This window comes from Dendroctonus ponderosae, unplaced genomic scaffold (genome assembly GCF_020466585.1).
Source record: "Dendroctonus ponderosae isolate FM_Combo_2020 unplaced genomic scaffold, Dpon_F_20191213v2 Dpon_F_20191213_5, whole genome shotgun sequence".
Classification (NCBI taxonomy): Eukaryota; Metazoa; Arthropoda; class Insecta; order Coleoptera; family Curculionidae; genus Dendroctonus; species Dendroctonus ponderosae.
In genome coordinates, this window is record NW_026018715.1 from 3,344,179 (window position 1) to 3,364,524 (window position 20,346).

The 20,346-nt window shown below is 36.0% G+C and overlaps 2 protein-coding genes across 13 annotated transcripts in view; one reads left to right on the top strand and one right to left on the bottom strand.

Annotated features, from left to right (window-relative positions):
- LOC109544355 (cAMP-specific 3',5'-cyclic phosphodiesterase) overlaps positions 1-15,373 on the top strand; it is a 796,409-nt gene extending 781,036 nt beyond the window's left edge. For 10 of the 12 annotated variants that reach the window (XM_019914478.2, XM_019914476.2, XM_019914477.2 and 7 more), the window contains 5 exons: positions 12,117-12,420; positions 13,615-13,953; positions 14,065-14,437; positions 14,524-14,827; positions 14,922-15,373. In XM_019914478.2, the coding sequence (XP_019770037.1) occupies positions 12,117-12,420; positions 13,615-13,953; positions 14,065-14,437; positions 14,524-14,827; positions 14,922-14,978 (1,377 nt within the window). In that variant the 3' untranslated portion in view covers positions 14,979-15,373. Of the gene's footprint in view, positions 1-9,965; positions 10,386-11,876; positions 12,015-12,116; positions 12,421-13,614; positions 13,954-14,064; positions 14,438-14,523; positions 14,828-14,921 lie in introns of those variants that run through there. The other 2 variants (XM_019914481.2, XM_019914482.2) reach the window with 2 other exon arrangements.
- A 1,996-nt stretch (positions 15,374-17,369) lies between these two features.
- Positions 17,370-20,346, bottom strand: part of LOC109544389 (zinc finger protein 337) — an 8,756-nt gene continuing 5,779 nt past the window's right edge. Inside the window, exon 7 of the mRNA XM_019914527.2 lies at positions 17,370-17,524. Within this exon, the coding sequence (XP_019770086.2) occupies positions 17,416-17,524 (109 nt within the window). The 3' untranslated portion in view covers positions 17,370-17,415. The remainder of the gene's footprint in view (positions 17,525-20,346) is intronic.

The following is a 20,346-nucleotide window of genomic DNA, read 5'->3' on the forward strand; positions in this document are numbered from 1 at the left end:
ATGGTTATTTTGGAGGTTTGACTAATGATGGGGGCAGCGTAGCATATTTGCGACCTGATTACTTGCTTGTAGAGTAGAGTTTTGTTTTTCAGAGTGAGCTTGCTTTTCTCGTTTAAGAGAGGGTAAAGGATGCCGGCTGTTTGGCTTCCTTTGGAGATTATTTTGTTAATGCGCTCAGCAAAGTTTAGTCTAGAATCGATGATAACGCCAAGATATTTGAGAGATTTAGAAAGAGGGATTTCGGTGTTGTTGAGCATTAGTTTGGGTGTGTTAGTGGGAGGTCTTTGTTTCGAAATTATCATGGCTTTAGTTTTTTCTGCATTAATTTTGATTTTCCAGGTGTCAGCCCACTCTGGCTTTCAGGGGCGGGAAGTCGTCGACTTCCATTTTTTCGGCTGAGTGGCTGCTGGGGGCTTTTGGGAGGGCTTGCTTTTGTGCCTCGGCGAGGGCAGAGAGCAGGAGCGAGATCTTATGGTCTTGCTCGGCGAGTTTTTGGGCTAGCAGTTGATTCTGCTTTTTGAGGGAGGAGACACTCTCCTGCAGCTTGGAATTTGCCAAGCGAAGCGACTGAAGGTCGGCGGCCTTGGTTTTGGCTTTGAAGCAGGGTGCGGGGTTTTTGGGGAGGGCGTCTTGCAGGCTTACTTTGTTCCGTTTCTGACACATTCGAGTCTTTGCTTTCGGACCCTGAAGGGCTCCGCTCGCGAGAGCTCATATTGAAAATTTAAGTTGCGTGGAGGAAGGAGCTACTGGTATTTCAAGCGCTGGCAACGTCGATCACAAATTACGCTCAGGTACAATATCCTGAACGGCACTGCACTGAGGGGCTTACCGGAGCCCAAAAGGGGGGACCTGCACGTGCCTCTGAGGGAGACACGAGCTCGAATTTCTTTCTTGGTCGGGGGGAGGGCAAAAACACACACTTTGTGAAGCTTCAACCTCGAGGTTGGACCGCGAGTGTGAAACACTTTTTGTAACAAATAAGGAAACAGTCAAAACGTGGATCGTTTGGAGAGCTGTTGTTCATCTGACGAAAGCTGATGGTTTTAATGGGCATGTATTTGTTTCCCGTAGAAATAGTTTAGATCGACTGAAAATATCTTGGCTCCACCCAGGGGCTGGGCGTATTGGAGCATACGGGTTGATCTTGTTTGAATTGTTATTGGACATTCAGAAAAGAGAGATGCGATGATTGAAACCAATACAGACAAACATTATAATAATTTAATTTGTTTTTATTATCTTATTTTATTTTGTATTTCATTATAGCAAAACAAAGAAATTTAATCAACAGTTTTCATTTCAGATAATTTTATAGGCAGTTGTAGAAATTGCAATTATGAAAGAAGCTATAGGGTTTCAAAAGCATTTGTAGTTCAAAGAAGTGGTTATTTTCAAAATTAAAAAAATTAAACCGTTCGGATGCAATATTTAAGGAACGTAAAATTAATTATCCTTTGCTTGCCTACTGCGGTAAGGTAATTTCAGTATTTTGCTATTTGAGTTTTTTTATTTCATTATGTGAAATATGTTTTTTAGCACTGAAAAAATCATTAATCAGTTTTAGTTCACCCAAGGTCATAAATAAACATAAAGCTTGATCGTGATTATGACGGATGCAAAGTTAAGTTAAATTAAATTAAATTTCTCTGTTGAAAGATGTATTTTATTTTTTTTATTAATTTCATATTGTGACTGTCACTTCAACTATCAAGAAGATGATTTATTTTGTGATAGACCATGAGCGATAAAATATTAAATTTCTAATATACAGGGTGATTCAAAATTGGCGTCATTTCTCTGGAGGTGTTGTCTGGGGGTGTTTTAGGAGTACAGAAAAAATAGTTAAAAAAATAATTGTTATTAAAAACTGAGAAATTTGCAAAGAACTAGATCAGAAGGATGACAACAATGTTTTTCAAGTTAATCTGCCTAATTAACTTTATGTAAAAATATGTTGTTTCGTAATTATTAAAAACTCCAGTAACCATGGAAAAATACAGAAAGTAACAATAAAATAGACAACAATAAACACAACATGTGGGAACGTGCTTTTCCGAAATGTATTACCTATTGAGAACGAGATATTGTCCTCATAACCTCGAATTGATATGTATATAAATAAACATATATTTCAGTCTTTAACTCCAATTAAGTTTCAGTGCCTGTGTATTCACCTTATTATGCACTTCTCGAGCAGCTTCTAGTATTCGGTTAATTAACTCCTGCTCAGTTTGTACCGATGTACTGATCTGTGTATCTTACATACGTGGTAGGATGTAGCCCTTCCTCGGTATTTATTTGGAGCCTGGGAAAGTTGTGGTTGTGCAATGTTTTCGAGTACCCCTGGAAGGCTCTGCTGCAATTATCTCCAATACCTGTTCCTGTGTGTAAATTATTGGCAAAGGATATCTACCTGTAACTATCTGTTAATGGTAAAAAACATTGACGCTTTGAGTTTTCATCGAAAAATTGTAGAAGAGAACTTTTTTAATATCAAAATTTTCCGAAATTTGAAGCAAAGATTGTAATTTTTCTTTACGAGCGGTTAAGTATTCCAATAGGCTATGAATCAAAGATGGGACCATTTAAAAACAATGCTTAATTTCAAAGTTGATATTCAATTTTCAACTGATAATATCTTCTAGAAATTTTCGAAAAATAACATTTTCATAATTTTCCTAGTATTATCCAAGTGAGTCCCTATTACCTCTTAAAAGGAATGACGCCAATTTGAAATAACCCTGTATAATATACATAATATAAAAATTTAATTTCGGGGCGTTTTATACTCGTCTGTGTAGTGACTATAAACAATGAACTACATGGTTAAATGATTCCCGCAATTAGCTCCAAACTTAATTATTATTTTCTGTAAATTAAATAATGAAATTGCTCATTAATTTTTCGGCAGCTTAGCAGATAAAAATGTCAATACCACGTTAAATTGCGAAAATGAATTAAAGAAATATAAAATTAAAAGTGCGGCATTCTATTTGAAATTTTGCATCGTTTTATGGCTTCGTTAAAAATATAAGATGCGTGTTTTCTCAATGCTATATTTTCACTTTTCAGTGCTTTAGCTAAATGTTTCAGCTTTTTTGGTGCTTTAGCTTTTTTCGTGTTCTATCTAATCCTAGAATTATGAGAGATATTCAACAGTTCATAATCATGAACAACATACCATGTATTGCTAATTCAAAAGCCATTTTTTTTAATGTAACGGCTCTTTTTCGTTTAGTCCCAGAACATTGTCTATTGATTTTCCAATTAGTACGTGTGCTTATGTTTTTATCGACAATTATTATTCTTAAAAACTGCTTAACAAGTCTGAAATTTGCATAGAGATTTCCAAAGTTACAAAAAACATATTAACCTGGTGTGTTTTAATATATGCAACGAACTTTAAGGAGCTATAATTCATCATTAAATAAGAGTGATTCCTTGTTGGTATGCTCAAAAACGATTTAACACAGACAAGCTCCCCTTTTCGCAACATATTCTGCTATTCTTCCAAGTATCTTCGTGTTGGAGCTAGGGAGATCACATATCCCCTGAATTTGAATTCCAGATTCAAAGCTCAATATTTTCCAAAAAAAGAATTTTGAGACTTTTAATTATTTCAATTTGTTAGTCGGTTATTGATTTAAAGCTGTTTATTAACTAACTGATTTACATAATTTATAATATTTTTCTACTGTCAATGCTATAGCGGAACTGCTGATGAGAAATGAGCAAAACATTTTTTTTAGCTCTTAAGTTTTATACCTCGCGCTCGTAACTATGGGGTAGTTAAAAAAATGTCCTTTAAAGTACAGGGAGTGAAGCCCTGTACCCCCATAAAGCCACAAACTTCTTCAACCGTAACAGTTTCAGTGATATGGATGGTTATTCTGGTTTGAACTATTTACTTGCATTTATTTATTACTCCTTAATTATGTACAAGGAAGCGAAATAAACATGTGACAAAATTCAAAAATTAAGTCACATGAAATATTTACCCACTTTAATTTTCAAGAAAAACGTATGCGAAATAAATTAATAATAAAAATAACAGAAATAAATGAATAACCTTGTAACCTTCTAACAGACGGTACTTTACCAACCCATGATAACTAAGACTAGACTTCTTGGTATAATTTACTCCACACTACTACTTCTTTAATTATTTTTGACACCCTATAGAAAAAGGAAACCCACAACTTATTTTGCTTAGAACAATAGAAATAACAGATCAAAAATTATTATAAATAAAGATATGAAATACAGGAATTAACCATTGAAGAATTTTTCATATTCAAAAATTCTGGGAAAAAAGCAGTGAAATGTTCACTCCTTTCGAATTCGAAACTTGAATAAATGGTGAAATGTGTAGATTTATTACGGGAAATTTAAATGCAGTGATAATTTAGAATAGGGGCAGTTTTGGACATAACTTTATGAAAAAAGTACCTTCACGTTCTTCAAATCATCAGTTTTCAAACGTTTTCCTATATGTATGTACATATATATATTAGGAAACACCTTCGCTATATGCTAATGAAAATTCAAATACTTAAAAAACAAACAAACTCATTGATGCAGTTGATAAACGCAGGGTTGAGATTGAATCGTAAGTAAAAAAGTTATTCTCGATAGGATGTGAAAGATTCTATCGGAAAACTAACGTTGCGTTGAAAGGTTACGTTGACGAAAATATTTTAGTGGAAATTTAATTTAATTTTAATCTGCTCTGAAGGATTGTTGTTTGGTTAAACTAGATTGATAAAATTAGCCCAAAAAGGTCATCATTTAATGAATAACTATTTTCTCTATTTATTCAGACACAGCACACAAAGACCTCGTTCATTTGAATTTGCCGCATTGAATATCCAGCAATACACACAAACACTTCGCAAAAAACGTGCAATAAACGCCAGAAAACTTTCACAATAGTGGTAATGTTCTTGCGCTTGTTTAATGCCATTTCGATTCGCTGTCAACTACAGACGATTAGAAGTGGAAAGCAATATTTGGAAACATCAAAGCCAAAACACGATTTTATTGCAATTACAAAGATTAATTTCGGTTTCCGCTCGCCAATGCTATCTAGCGTAAAAATCAAATATTTAAACTGCGATTATTTTAACAAGGATACCCATTTTCTAAACGTAATTTATTTCATTGCTCTAATTTTAAAATTAGCATTGGGAATTCTCTCGACATCATGCTTGATGTCACGTATTTCCCGTAAGACATTTTTGGCTCAAGCATTACCAAGATAATAACAAAGAAAGTTTTTTATTTCATCTTGGCATAATGGCACTTTTTATAATGATTTTTTTATCGTTCACTTTTCTGAAACTGGTATGCTCATGTTGTGCCCAAGGTTTTTATAGGTAGATATCTATAAAATGGATTTATAATAGAAATAGTATTTATTCGTCGTTCAATGCATACTTTAATGATAAAAGTGCAAATGTTTTAATGTTCATCACTCGTTTTTGTGATTTTTTGGGTTAGTTTGGGTTAGTTCTCTACATTTTATGCGTTTAAGTATTTTTTTAATATTTATTTAAACGAGTTATTAAGCACAATTAGAGCACACTAACATTGTGCGTAGGTATACTTGACATAATAAATAAGAATGTGTGGTTGGAAAATAAAAAAAGGAATTAATTTAAGTTCTATAAAAATCCTTTACTGGAAAAACAATTCGTTTCAGATATTAACGTTTCATAAATTTAAATCGGTAATAAATGAGTAGGAAAAATTTTTACATGGCACATAAAAGCATTTTAAATCGAATTAATCAAATTCTAAGAAGTACATATATGCTTATTGTATAAGTTATGCTTAGTTTTAAATTTGTATTGTGCTGTTTATAAAATGTTTCAAAAATGTATGTATTTATGTGTAAATATTGCTTATGTATAAAATTTAAATTTAAATTATCAATATTTGGTCAAGAAAAATGGTGTAATATTTCTTTAAATGTTCAAAAAGCGCCATATTTGAGCTTAAGTATAACAGCATTTTACACTCTTCGCCTTATACAGGGTGGCCATTTTCTGAAACTTTGTATGGGTAACTTCTACATTTTCAAAGATGTGTTCAAGTAATCAGATTAAAAAATTAGCAACGTAATTTTTGAGTTTTGATTATTATTATTATTATTATTATTACCATTATGAATAAAGTAGTTAAAGAAAAACTCAGTGGATCGTCTATAACTGTTGTGTTTAAAATTTGTCACATCTTGGAATGAAACTTACTCATCGCTCAGAATCTCCGTCGAAAAGAGGTAAATAATCAGCGATTGTTTGTATGCTGATAATGGTATGCCCTGAGATACTCATGTTTTCAACAAATTGGGTTACATGGGGACCAATATCTGGTTCGCACATTAATAAGCTAAATAAACAACGCAATAATAAACTAAATAAAATAAAGAGGTGGAAAATTGTATTATCAGCAAAGTCGTTACACGAAATGCATGTAAATTAGGCCTGGGTAACACTTTGTTGAGTTGCCCTTTTGAGTTGTTGCCGTTCTCTGAGTTAATGAGTTCTAACGCATCGGTTAATGAGTTATAAGACACGCACTGCGACAATTCTTGAAAAGTGACTGAGTTACCCAGGTTTAAATCAGCGTATTTTTGGCTGTAAAGCAGTGTCTTGCACGAAGAGCTTGGCACAACTTCGACAGCCCGAGGTGTCTAATGTATTTGTTGTGCCGAGCCCTTCGGGCACGACACTGGTTTTCGGAAAAACTCTCGAGGAGGCAGTTGAGGGTTCAAACTAGTGTCGAGCCCGAACGGTTCGGCACAACATCTACATTAGACACATTTAGATGTCACTAAAATGCCTTGGCATGGTTCCATCGCAAGTAAAATCGCAGAAATTGATTAATAAACTTTTGCGCCCATTTTATTCCTTATGATGGTGCAAAAACGAAATTTTCATACTCAAACTCTCGACTTGGTTTAAGGCCCGGCACTCACGTACAACGCCGTCGGACCGATTTTGTTGGATGACCTTGCAGTACGATTTTGTTGTAAATCGGATGAGGGAACACACGTGCAATCGATGTCGTCCACAATTGTCTTGCAAACAAACTACTTAGGCGGGTTTACGGATATTAACATAATCGTGGAATAATTACTGAAAATTAAAAGTACTTAAGGGTTTTTAAGGATTTTAACACGATCGTGGGACAATTAGTGAGAGTACAAATATAATATATAGGTACTTTGTTTAAAGTTACAAGTACTTAAGGGTGTTTATTCTGTTTTATTTTTCTTGGTCTTGGAAAAATTGCCAGGAAAGGTATAAGGTTTTGAAAAAAAAAACGGACCTTGAACCTTGAACGGACCTTGAAAATGTTGTCAAACTGTTGACAAACTGTCAAGCTGTCGGAAGCGTGCGTGACGGAAGGTATTACTTTCCACACAGGATGAATAAAGTTAATTGAATAATGGGAGGAAAGGTAAATTGTAAGGGGTAAATGTGATTCTTTTGCTATCTAAACCAATAGTGATATGTACTTTCCACTAGACGATCAAGAAAATTAAATTTTATATTCAAAAGGAATTCCAATTACTTTTTACCTATTCCTGGTTCATTTAAAAAAACATTAGACTAATAAGATTATTGAAATTATAACATTATTGTTGGGTTAAACAAGTTCAAAATTTTATGGTTTCTATAAATATCATTTATCACCTTTGTTGTTGTCACTTTTGTAGGGCATCCCGTGACTCACGCCTTTTTTCATCATTTAAAATATGTTATAAATATCTGGAGTTCGAGGGGCTCTCTGAAGGTTGGGGATCGGGGCTACAGCCCATCCTAGCCCCTCCGTTAAGCCGAATTTGAAAAGATTCTCAAATCGTCCTCGATAATATCGCAGAAAGACGAAAAATTTCAAAATCCACAGATTAATGTGTGCTCTCACTCCGTGGCCACGATCTATTCCCCTCGGTTTGGAAGAACTGCATTTTTTGAAAATGACAACGCAATTACGCACAGTATCTTTTAAATTTGAGTTGCCACCTGCCTGATGATGGCTCAAAACCAAACTTTCCCCATCCTGAGAAGAAAGTGCGCTCTTTCGAATGCATGATTTAGCATTAAGCCAATAAAGATTTAAAGATTTAGCATTAAGCCAAAAGCGAATAATTATGTCTAGTCATAACTCGAATACTCGAATACACCAACATTATCAAACTCACAAGGTGCAAATATATTTATATGCACTTTGTATACTTTTATAAAATAAATTATTCATATTCTACAAGCATTTAAACATATACCCATATATTTACAAGCAAATAAAAATAATCATTTACCCTCCTGCAAATGAATTTAAAATTACGTGTCTGTGTTCTCGTGACTCTCGTCATCAACTTTTGCGCGGTGTTACAATTAATGTGCCGACAAATGGTCGGCACTTTTTTAAGTTAGCTCTTGAAATCGTGTTAAAAATCGCTGTCAAAGGGAAAAAATATAACCGCCACCTATTGCGGCTAGTTCCCAAAAAATGATATGAGATAACGATATTTCATCTTGGAAAACGGTGATACTCGAATACTCAAATATTCGAATACTCGATTATTCGAATATTCTTTAGATATTCGCGTATTCGAATAATTTTACTATTCGAATAAACCTCTAAACGAGTATTAGAATTTCAGATTTTAAAAAATTCCGAGCACTAATATTAATGTATGATAGACTAAATACAATCAGTGCATTCGATAAAAGTTCGTTAATTATCTCTGGCAGTTTAGTGCTTCCGCTTTTGATCAGTTTCATAAACTTTCTTAATTTTATGAACTCGAGACTGTGTTTAGTTTTATTTTCAAAACATTTCTGTTGTGTGTTTTTAGTTTTATTGTTGCAATTTCTTGTGGTATCTAATACCTGGTGGTTTGTTGTCCTATTAGAAGTGTAATTTCACAAAACTGTTTGCCTTATTATCGAATCATGGTTCACATCATCAGGTAGCTCAAAAACGATTTAAATAGGAAAAGTTTCCAAATTGAACAGAAAAATTATAGATATTGTTTATTAAATTGAAATGTCAGTGACGTTCTTAGAAATATATTGATGGGGTAAAAGTTGCGCAATGAGCCTATAAACATTACGCCCTGTAGATGGCCGCAACCATTTGTCTTAAATAAAGATGCAGATCTCCAATAATTTAACTAAATTTTCTAAAATATTTTTTCTACAGAAGCTGTAGAGCTGTAGCTGCTAAGAAATCCAGATCGTTGGACCGGCTATTTCCGGCAAAATATATACTGACTTTTTAAACGGTATATTAAGGCGATTTTATGAAAAATTAAGTTTTGCTAACAAATTAACTTAATCATCAGCAAATATAATAAATCTACTAAACTTGACACGCGCGGTTTGTCTCAATTGACTTTTTCCATTGGGTAGACTTTAGATTCTTTATTAATTTTTAATCAATAGCTTGAGGTTTGCTTATTTTTTTCTCAGCAACAGTAAGCGGGTGTAAATTCTACTATAAAAAATAATAATTAACGGCTAAGTTTATGTCAATTTTCTAAAAATTGTATCAAAACGGTGGTTTATTAGTATTTGGGACATGCAAAATCACATCCACTATTCACGTGCGAAACCCGTTACATCTCACTAGATGAATTTATACAAATTTCCCGACGTGAACTAACAATGTCAAACAGTGGCAGAATTAATCACTATCCCAACACCTGATCTATCATTATCTGAGAATCGCAAATTATCCAATCCAGGTTTCGCGGAAATTGCGCCGAAAATTCCAAACTCCAAACCTAGACCTTTCCAGGAACCGTTAACAATCGCTATACGCGAGCATCCAAACTAAAAATACTCAAACGGACCAATCCTCCAAAAATCAAAGAAAAAATATCGCGCTACACACTTGAGCGTTTCTGATAATGCTATGTAGACGTCACAAGCCCCAGTCTGTATTTAAGTACAAACCAGCCACGTTCCTCAACAGTTGAAAATCGCATTCAGAGCGAGCTAAATCTAGCTAACCCTGAACCGAACAGAAACGTGATCGTTCGATCGACTTTTGTTTCTCACGCTTTTCAACCAATCAAAACTTTCGTTTTACAGTGCGAGGAAAAAATTTTAATATATTTCGCCGTCGCTTGATCAGTGCATGCTTCATTGTGAGTGCCTTTTGGGATTTTTCACGTGCTTTCTACAATGTTGTCGTCCGCTGATGACTTGCCTGTGACCGGTCGCCACAGGGTGTTGCAAAAGTCCGTCTCCCAGGAAGCGTTTGACGTGATATCTAGAGTGCCCCCGGAGTCTGCAAAATTATTTCAAAATATTCCCTGGTTGAATATTATGACTGATATTGCTCTTACCGCAGCTATTGCTGAGATGAAGGTGTGTACCATAAAATAAAAAGTGTTCAATGGCAGAGAAATTAATTTTTCATTAAGTGCTGATTTAATTTTGTTGCAAAATAACATTTGAAATTGTGTGTACAATGCTTCTATTAGCATTATGAGTAACCGAAATCGCAAATAATGTCATGCAAATCCGTTAAATAGAAGTTAATGAAAAAATCAACATACATGAATTCGAAAACTTCTATTTGCCCCTTGACACCAAAACAATTCTTCGATTAGCATTATGAGTCAAGAATATCAGCATTTTGAATAAACGCATAGAGCTTTCGTTGTCGACAAAAAAAGTACTGAACAGCGGATGTTCATTAAAAATCGTCCTGCTTTTTTGAAGCCTTAAAAAAAGTGCATGCGAGGTCAGTGCCTTAGGATAAAATGAAAATAAATGTAAATGAAATGCAATTTCTCTAGCGTAGGTGCACAAATATGTTAAATAATGAACAAATTAGCAAGATTAAAGGCCGCAGTTAAAAACCTATTTGTAACAGCGTACTTGTTTGCAAAGAAAAACAAGTTTATTGAATAATGAATAGAGAATTAACATTCATTTCGAACTTTGTGGCTAAAAAGTTTTCGATTTTGTACTTGGAGTTCATTTCATATGAACAAGATCGATAGTTGAGGAATGAGGACGAGATAAATGAACGGTCAAATACTAGCAACAACAATATACACACTTCCATAATAATTAATGAGACAACGAATTTATCGCCCTTTGACGTCAATGTTTATTACGAACAGATCATTAAAATTAATTTTTTTGAAGTTCACTTCTGATTTATCTGCTTCAACTGTTTTGAGTTTTGCCGCCAATATGTAAAACATGTGCAGACGGCGTGGTGATATTTCTATTTGTTATTAATAAAATTATTCTCATTAACCGTGGAAACATTAACATTTGTGACGTCAAGATAGTGTCAAATGTTAGCGAGTACACAGTGATATTGATAGAAGCAATTCAAGATAATGTCTTTAAACTGTGAAAGCAAATAAACATTAATAAAAGCACGGGATATTAAATTAGGATGGCGTGCCAACGTATTGCATCTAAAAAAACTTTAAACAATAAAGTAAACACTGTCTTTTAGAAATTAGCACATTCGAGTGTGCTAATTAAATTTCAAAATTGGGGAAAAACATTTGAAAATTTTACAACATTTAAGTGCAATTTAAGTAACCTTGATTTTGCGACTATTCCAACATGTGCTATTACATAAACGCGTTTATCTAGCTATTAAAGTATTTATTTAAATTATACCTATATAAGTAAGTAGGTACTCAACAAGATGTCTATCTCGCAGCTCGGTCTCATGTTAGGAGCGTATAGACTTTGTTTTGAAAATGAGGATTTGCATTATCAGTTTTAACAATAACCTGCAGCTTAATAATGAAATTTTGGGATTACCACTGTAAACTTCAAATGCGTAAATAGTCACACTTTTCCTACATAAAGATCGTTGTTCCATTTTGCGAGTTCTTAGTCGCCTACACGTAGCACCAGGGTGTTTTGATGTTTACTTCCGCATCACTAAATCCGTTGAAAATGCCTCCTAGTTTCGGTATAATGATCGGCGAATTCAATATACATTCCAGATTACCGAAAAAAGTTGGTAAACATGTTTACAACACTTCACCTAAATCCACAACATTAAAATTTTATCGGAATTACACGATTTAACTGATAACAAAACTTTTTCTAATTTTTCAGTTCAAACGCATGCTGAACAAGGAACTGTCTCACTTCTCGGAATCCAGCCGTTCAGGAAATCAAATCTCCGAATACATTTGCTCCACCTTCTTGGACAAACAGCAGGAATTAGACATCCCCACCGCCCTCCGTCCCGATGAGCCCGCTGAACCGCCCAAAGGGGCGCAGCGCAAAGAGCGCCCCAGGGCGCCCACCACCATGTCACAGATATCTGGGGTGAACCGAAAGTTATGTCACACCAATTCTTTCACTGGCGAAAAACTACCCACTCATGGCGTTGAAACTCCTTATGAAGATGAACTAGGTAATTACTGCTTGAGTCCTCCGCTCTGTCATTAACAGAAACCCAAGTTACATAAAAGTGGAAATCCGGACTTCTTTACTTTATATCGGAGGGTTGCATTTGCTCTCTTGACGTCAAAGCAACAACCTTTTAACCCAATTGGAGCCAGGGGAGGCCAAAAATAAAAAAATCCGACATCACAAGGTGCGAATCAATAGACTGTATTAATAATGCCTGAAACGGACGTGTTTTAATAACATGGCATACTTCATAAAGCAAAATGCGTGTCTGGATTTTCAAGATTATAAACAGGGTTTTTTTAATTTGCTTGTTTTCTACACGCCCCTTTATAATATAATAGCACATTATTCATAATGAAAATAAATGAAACTAAATTAATTTCCACACTAGTTATTATTAAATGTTTCAGCTCTAAAAACGTCCTAATATTTTGATTCGTAATTGATGCAATTTTCTAACAATCTAAAGTTAAAGTTCAGCACAGTTTTTATAATTTTCTTTATCAAAATTGTTGAATTTACTATACTTTCCCATTTCAATAGCGTTTTGGGTTTCCGCATCATCATAACTTCTTGGTTTCTTCTTTTCAAGTGTTCATTTATTGGGATTAGTCTGTTTCATAAAACACTACTTGTTGACATCAGTTTTCAACGGCTTCCTAAGTAACTTTGTTCCGTACTCGATGAATAAAGTTTGCGGAATCTAAAAGCTCTTAGAGCATTTCCTTTCTGTCTGCTTCCATCATTTTCAACAGCATTATTTGTCTGTGTTGGCATTTTAAGAAATGACCAAGTCGTTGATTTATGAATGAAAGGTTCGCAACGATATTCCTACTACAAAACTAGTAAACCATTGCAAGAGTCCCATTTCTACATCTTCCTGTGCTGTTTTTTCCAACATTTTAGACTTTACATTAACATGACGGTATGTGATATATTTCCTCGTTTTTTCCAAATCATTAGTACCGTGAGTTCAATGTTCAAAGTTGACTGTAAGCAAACGATTGTAACTTATGGCATCTAGTCAGGTAACGTTATGAAACCTCATTATAAACTCTCGTTACATCTGGTAATTGTTTTACTCTTCTCGAAAATTCACGCAATTTCAATTAGACTGAATTAGACTAGAATAAGCGCAAATGCACGATGGCCAACCTTCACTGTACTTCTATTAATCGTTTTCTGTTTATTTCAGGAAAATGTCTTATGGAAATTGACCGATGGGGTGTGGACATGTTCAGAATCGGCGAGCTTAGTAACGAGAGGCCCCTAACAGCTGTAGCTTATACAGTGTTCACGAGCAGAGATCTGCTGAAAACCATGTTGATTCAGCCAAAGGTGCTGGTGACGTACATGATGACTGTCGAAGACCATTACGTAAAAGAAAATCCTTTCCACAACTCTTTGCATGCCGCTGATGTAACTCAAAGCACCCATGTACTCCTCAACACGCCGGCTTTAGAATCAGTGTTTACTCCTTTGGAAATAACTGCAGCTCTTTTTGCTGCCTGCGTTCACGACGTTGACCATCCAGGTAGGAATCAGACAATCAAATAAATAAAATTCTAATTGGCACGCGTACCTAACGATGCCAATACAATGCTGCTAGCCACGCAACATTCCTAATCTTATTGTGTTTTGGCAGGTCTAACCAATCAATTCCTCGTCAACACAAGTTCCGAATTGGCAATCATGTATAACGACGAAAGCGTGCTGGAAAATCATCATTTAGCCGTGGCTTTCAAGCTACTGTGCAATGAAGGCTGCGATATGTTTGCCAACATGAGCAGAAAACAAAGGCAAACCTTGAGGAAGATGGTCATTGACATGGTGCTAAGCACCGACATGTCTAAACACATGACCCTGTTGGCTGATCTGAAAACAATGGTTGAGACCAAGAAAGTGGCTGGAAGCGGCGTTTTATTGCTGGACAATTACACAGACCGGATTCAAGTGCTGGAAAATTTGGTCCACTGTGCCGACTTGAGCAATCCAACTAAACCGTTGCGCTTATACAGGTCAGTTTCTTCGCCTCTTGTGTCTTATGATGCTACTAAAGATATCTACCTGAATAGTTTTACTCACTTATTCCATATTGTTTCAGACTCTGGGTAGAGCGCCTGATGGAAGAATTCTTCCGTCAAGGAGACAAAGAACGCGAGGCAGGCTTGGACATATCCGCTATGTGCGATCGTCACTCTGCAACAATCGAAAAATCGCAGGTCGGTTTTATCGATTACATTGTACATCCTCTCTGGGAAACCTGGGCAGACTTGGTGCATCCCGATGCCCAAGATATCTTAGATACGTTAGAAGAAAATCGCGACTGGTACCAAAGCGCCATACCTGCCAGTCCTCCGGCCGAAGAAGACCAAGATGATCCTCAACGTTCTGGCATCCGCTTTCAGGTAAGAATGCGAAACTTCGTCATTAAACATATGATGATTAAATGACACATGCTTGAAGTTCCCGAGTATTAATGTTTCGTTTGCTTTGTTTCAGGTGACATTAGAAGAAGGCGATGCCGAATCCGAGACGGAATCAGCTGGCCCAATGTGACGGAGGCTGGCCGGCCTCTGCAGGAAGCTCACTGAAAAAGTGACACAATGGTGGCGCACTAGACCATAAAGCGCTGGCGCTGGGCAAGTGCGAACGGGACAGATGCGCAGGCGCATTACCCGACATGTAGCTGATAGAAGATTCAAGGCGAAACCAGTCGTTGATGTCGTTTCGTTTTAGTTTTTTGGCCTCCTCGACCTTCGACGTTTTGCCTTAACCGTGTAGAAGAGACTTATTTCTNCCTACTGACTGTGCATCTGTAAATAAGTCATTGAAATTTACTGGAAAATGTCTGTCAGTGTAATACTCACCTCCCCCCCTCGTGTATGTATAGGTACTATGTGTCTTGTCAGCTATATTATAAACACAACAAGTAAAGCTCTCTCCATTTTAAATACGGTGTATCATTAATTTTCCCCAAATCCATCAATCCATACGACTTATTAAAAATATGAACCGTTAACGTTCATCATACTGAGACCGAGCGAAGACGAAAGAAAGACCTCATCGGGATATTCTCTGAATAACCCGACACGTATTTTTTCCAATAACGGGACAGCTTTGAGGCATTTGCTTCCTTTTACGTGCAATACTCTAATGGAAGTGAACGAAATATTGAAGGCACCTTTACATCTTCGGACCTTTAACGCGGAAAAATGTGATCGTGTCTAGACTACGTTCACATTTTTCCGCATAAAAACTGTGCTACAAGTGCTTTTTTAAGCTAGAGTATGTGTTTGCATCAATGTACCTACATAAATAAATAAAAGTGTTTATAGTCGATGATTTCCGTAATAGAAATGTATGTAGATATACGTTTGTATATACGTATGTAGTTTCGCACTGGTCGCTCTGTAGCGCTTCTCAGTGGGGCTGCTGAGAAGCGCGTTTTGAAGGTACATACATTGATTTACACGGAGCCATTCACACGCGCGCGACCAAGGCCGGAGCACCGATATAGCAGAGCTTCTGTGGCGTTCAGTGGTTGACTACCGCCGAGAAGCGCGTCAAAAAGAAGCGCCACTGATAGCAATAAATTGGTTCAAATGCTGGCGTCCACACGAGCCACTTCAGTCTGCTGAAGGTTACCATGCGCTTCTCAGGAGTGCCACCAGTGCCACCGAGAAGCGCTGCAGAGCGGCCCGTGTGAAAAGACTTACTCCCCGGCCCCCGTACTTAAGTCCCCCACTGCACTTTGAAAGCACAAAGTTGGGTTTTCACGCTCAAATAATTTGCCCAAACTGGATTGCACAAGCCGATTTGCGCAAATGAACTGAACGAAAATTGTTCGTTTACACGCTCAGTTCGTTTTGCACAAATGTGAAGTGAGGAACACCCAGAAGTGAGTTTGTTGTCAACAAAATGAAAAATTTGGTCGAAGAACTATTTCTTGTAACGGCTTCAGTTTGTGTTATAAAGAAGATGAGCTTGAAAATGTAATTGATTTAGCATTGCAATCGCTATAATTTTTACTTTTCAACTTCCATAAACAAGGAAACGACTTGTTTGTATTAATCAAGTCACAAATATGTAGTTTTTCATTAGCCATCGTTTTGCACTTTTGTTGCAGAAAGAGTATGAGACGCTTTGAATTACTACAGCAGTATTTCTATATTGAATGCGTTTCACACAAATTTAATATAACTTGAGCTTGAGCACTTGTGTAATATTTGAATGAATTTTATAGGCCCCACTATGGTTCTCATTAACATAGATGGATGTCACCCTTGTTCTTGGGTGCCAGTGTTGCCGCAACTTAATTACTAATTACAAGTGATATATGTTGAAAAAAGAATAAATAACAAAATTTGGAGCATCCAAACAGTTATTTTAATCAATGAAAAGTTTGATATTATGTGGAATACAACAAGCATATTGGCAAATACATACATTAAAGTTATAATAATATAACTAACGCATGTGGTAGAAAGATTTCATTCAGCACCCGTGAACCAGGCATGAACATCGTTTAGACGCACAAGCCAATGCCCCAACCTCAGCCTCAAGGATAGATTTAACTCAAGCCAAATTTTTCGGCTTGCGAAAACTTTAAGCCTCGGTTTACACGTGACGATTTGTTTGTGCAAATGGCTTGCGGCTCTTAATGAGAGAACCAAACGACTGTCTGGCGAGCGAAAAACCTCACTTAACTGGGCGTAGTGGATAAATTGATCAGTAAGGGGAGAGGAGTGGCTGAACAGTCGCAGGCACGAGAAGATCGTATCGGAGTCAGACTCCAAATTGTCAGTTGATAGGAGTAAGGGAGCAATGGAGAAGATATGAGGCAGATATGATTTTCCTAGGTTGGGGTTCTTGATTTGGAGCTGGGAGTCAACTTGCGGTCGTCGAGCAATTTTATGAAGGCTGATGGAAATGGATGGAAGTACTAAATAAAAATCAACATTTTTATAATTACATATTATGCAAATTAACAAGTTCAGTCACTTTCAGACTTCATATTCTCACTTTCTGTGTCTTCTTCTAAATGCAAGGATGGCTGATACACCACATAAGACGAATCGTCTTCCATTTGGACATCTTGATACCTACATAAAAGTAACACTGTTGAATATTGATCTAACACAAACGAAATTTAAAAATAAAACCTTGACAATTACTTATTGGGGGTAATAATCCGAAGTTATAGTTATTTCAAATAATAATTGCTTTCGCAAAGCAATCGCCTTTAACGTACAATTTACATTAAAATACACGAGACTTCACTTTCAAACAACTGCTTCTTTAAAAGTCCCGTAGTATTTTCTTTTTTAATTTAGAAAAGCTGCGAAAGCACTCAAGAATGGGTAAATGGGGAAAACCGTAATAAAGTTGGCATGAAAAAAATCACTTGCTCTACATAAGAAAAAACCCACGGGAAACGTCAAGGGCACGATATCTCGTATTATTAACCTACGCACGTTTACCGTTCAAAAATATCAGCAGACACTAAAAACCTACGATTTTGATTTTGCGACCAGTTTGAGTTTATCAGAACCAAATAATAACAAAAATATAGAAAACAATTTAAAGTTTTGCACAGATTTTCTGTGATCTAGAACTTTTGATAAAAATCCGAACCAAGTAATACTTGCAGAAGGGTTGCATTTACTACCAACTTTGCTGGGCACTGCTCTATCCACATTTGCGCCAGACCCCGTCCGTTTTAACATCAAACCGTCCAGATTCAGGCATTAAGTATTATAAACAATAAAAAATTATGTTAGTTGTGAGTTGCGGTTACGCACATTGTAACGCATATTTACGTAATGTTACGAAAAAGGTTATTTACAAGTGCGGATATAATACTTTGATTGTAACATCTGATTAAATTTGGTAGTGAGAACGTTTTTACTACATGTCCCGAGTCCTTAAATACTCCATTGTCAACACCTCCAAAAGAACCACGCAAATTTTTTATCCCTCCGTATAAATTTGAAACTGGATATCTTCGTCCATATCAACTTTATATGGAAACATTGAAATTTTGCAAAAAAGTGCACATTATTTATGGTATTATGTAAATGGTTTCGCCCGCTAATAGCTGAAACTACATCCTCCGTACCGCAACCTTCAGACAATTCTGTGTTTTGGTCTCTATGCTATCTACATTTTACTTTCTTAAAAATTATTAATAGAGCGTTAAATGAAAACGTATAAGGTAGTTCCATATTTCATCTTTGCAGTATGTAACGATAGTCTAAAGAAAAATACTGGCGAACGCGAAAGTTGCACGTTGAAACCTGCAGTTTTGCGTTGCAGTAACGACCTACAAACCTTTGCACAAATTTTTGTACATCGTGTTTTTCGTGCGGGATTTTACGGTGTGATATGAGAGTGGCCTCAAATCTCTGGTATTTTGATTAGAAATACTTAATGAGACTAAATCCAAAATTTTGAAAGTTTCACAGTCCATACAAAGATAACTTTTAAAGTCGTATATATACAGGATAATATTGTCTTAATTCATTTATTAATGGCATATGCCCATATTTATTACGATCTTTCCTCCATTTTTCACCCAAATTATTTTTTTTCTTTTCTTCATCCAGCAAATTCATATACACAGATAGACGTAGAGCCACTTTCATTTTTTGCCTAATTTTGCACATTTTGAGCCAAAAATGTCAGTCCTTTTAGAAATTCTAAAACTCTACGAGCCATGCAATTCGGGTATGATATCTGCGAATTTTGCATTTATTCTCAGAAGCTTATCACCTCACAAGCCAGGAGCGAGGGAAAAGAGTTGATGATTAGAACGTTGCAATAATTCTAGTGACATGCTCTTGGATCGTCACGATTTTCGCCAAGTTTTAAACGCGCGATTGTCGCGTCGTTCCCGAACCGAGCGATGAGAGCGTAAGTGTAAAAGCACCTATAGTTTCGAAATAATAGAGAAAAGCATATTTATTGCAAGCCAAGTTTTCATTGAACTTTTTGTTTTCATACGATTTTGTGACATCACATCCTTTGTAAAAACCAGAAAAATCCCCAGAATCAATACATTTTTTAGTTCCCATGCATTCGACAATAATGATATCGCTAAAATTTCCTTCACGCAAAATGTATTTCATAATAAAAACGCTATAATGCATCTTTGATATGTATAAAATCCATAGAATAATACAATAATAAACAAATTGGCCAACAGAAACACGATTTGTATATTATTATTAAATTTGCGTCACGAAACCGCTTTACGATTTCACGTGTACGACGTCATTAGACAGCTAGGCTGCATTTGCTGGTAAACTAATTTTATGTGTTCCGTGTTAAATTGATCCGGTTATTACCGATTATAACTTAATATGAATAGCATAATGTCTGTTGAAGGATATTTCAAAACACAGTCACATTACCAAATGTAAGACGTAAATAAATATCGAAACCAATAAATTCTAAACGACCACCTAAGTGGGCATAGAAGCCGTGCAGATAAAGGTTGACATGTACAGTAGCGGTAGGATATCATGCGGAACTATTGAGGACCGTTCCAAGGGCATCGCCCGTTAGTTTTAAAGGGAAGAACTTTATGTACAAAAGCTGACCCAAATTCCGATCATCCTATTCAAGTACGTCGTTCTACCGCCCAACGAGAACTTTCTCAAATTCGTAGAACAGGGCTTGAGCTTGTTACAAGCTACTATTATTATATATATATTATATTACAATACTCCCTACGCGAAGAATCTGGGGAAAATTTGACTCAAACTCCACCCAACCTGGGGGTGGGAATCTGTCAATAAATAAGGGTGAAATCACAGCCAGTACTGTTAGTTCAAATTCGCATTAGAGCAGCAATTATCAGTGTGATTTCGTGTTAGTGTAAAAATCAACATCAGGTGAGTTTCTCACAGAGTAGCCTTTTCAA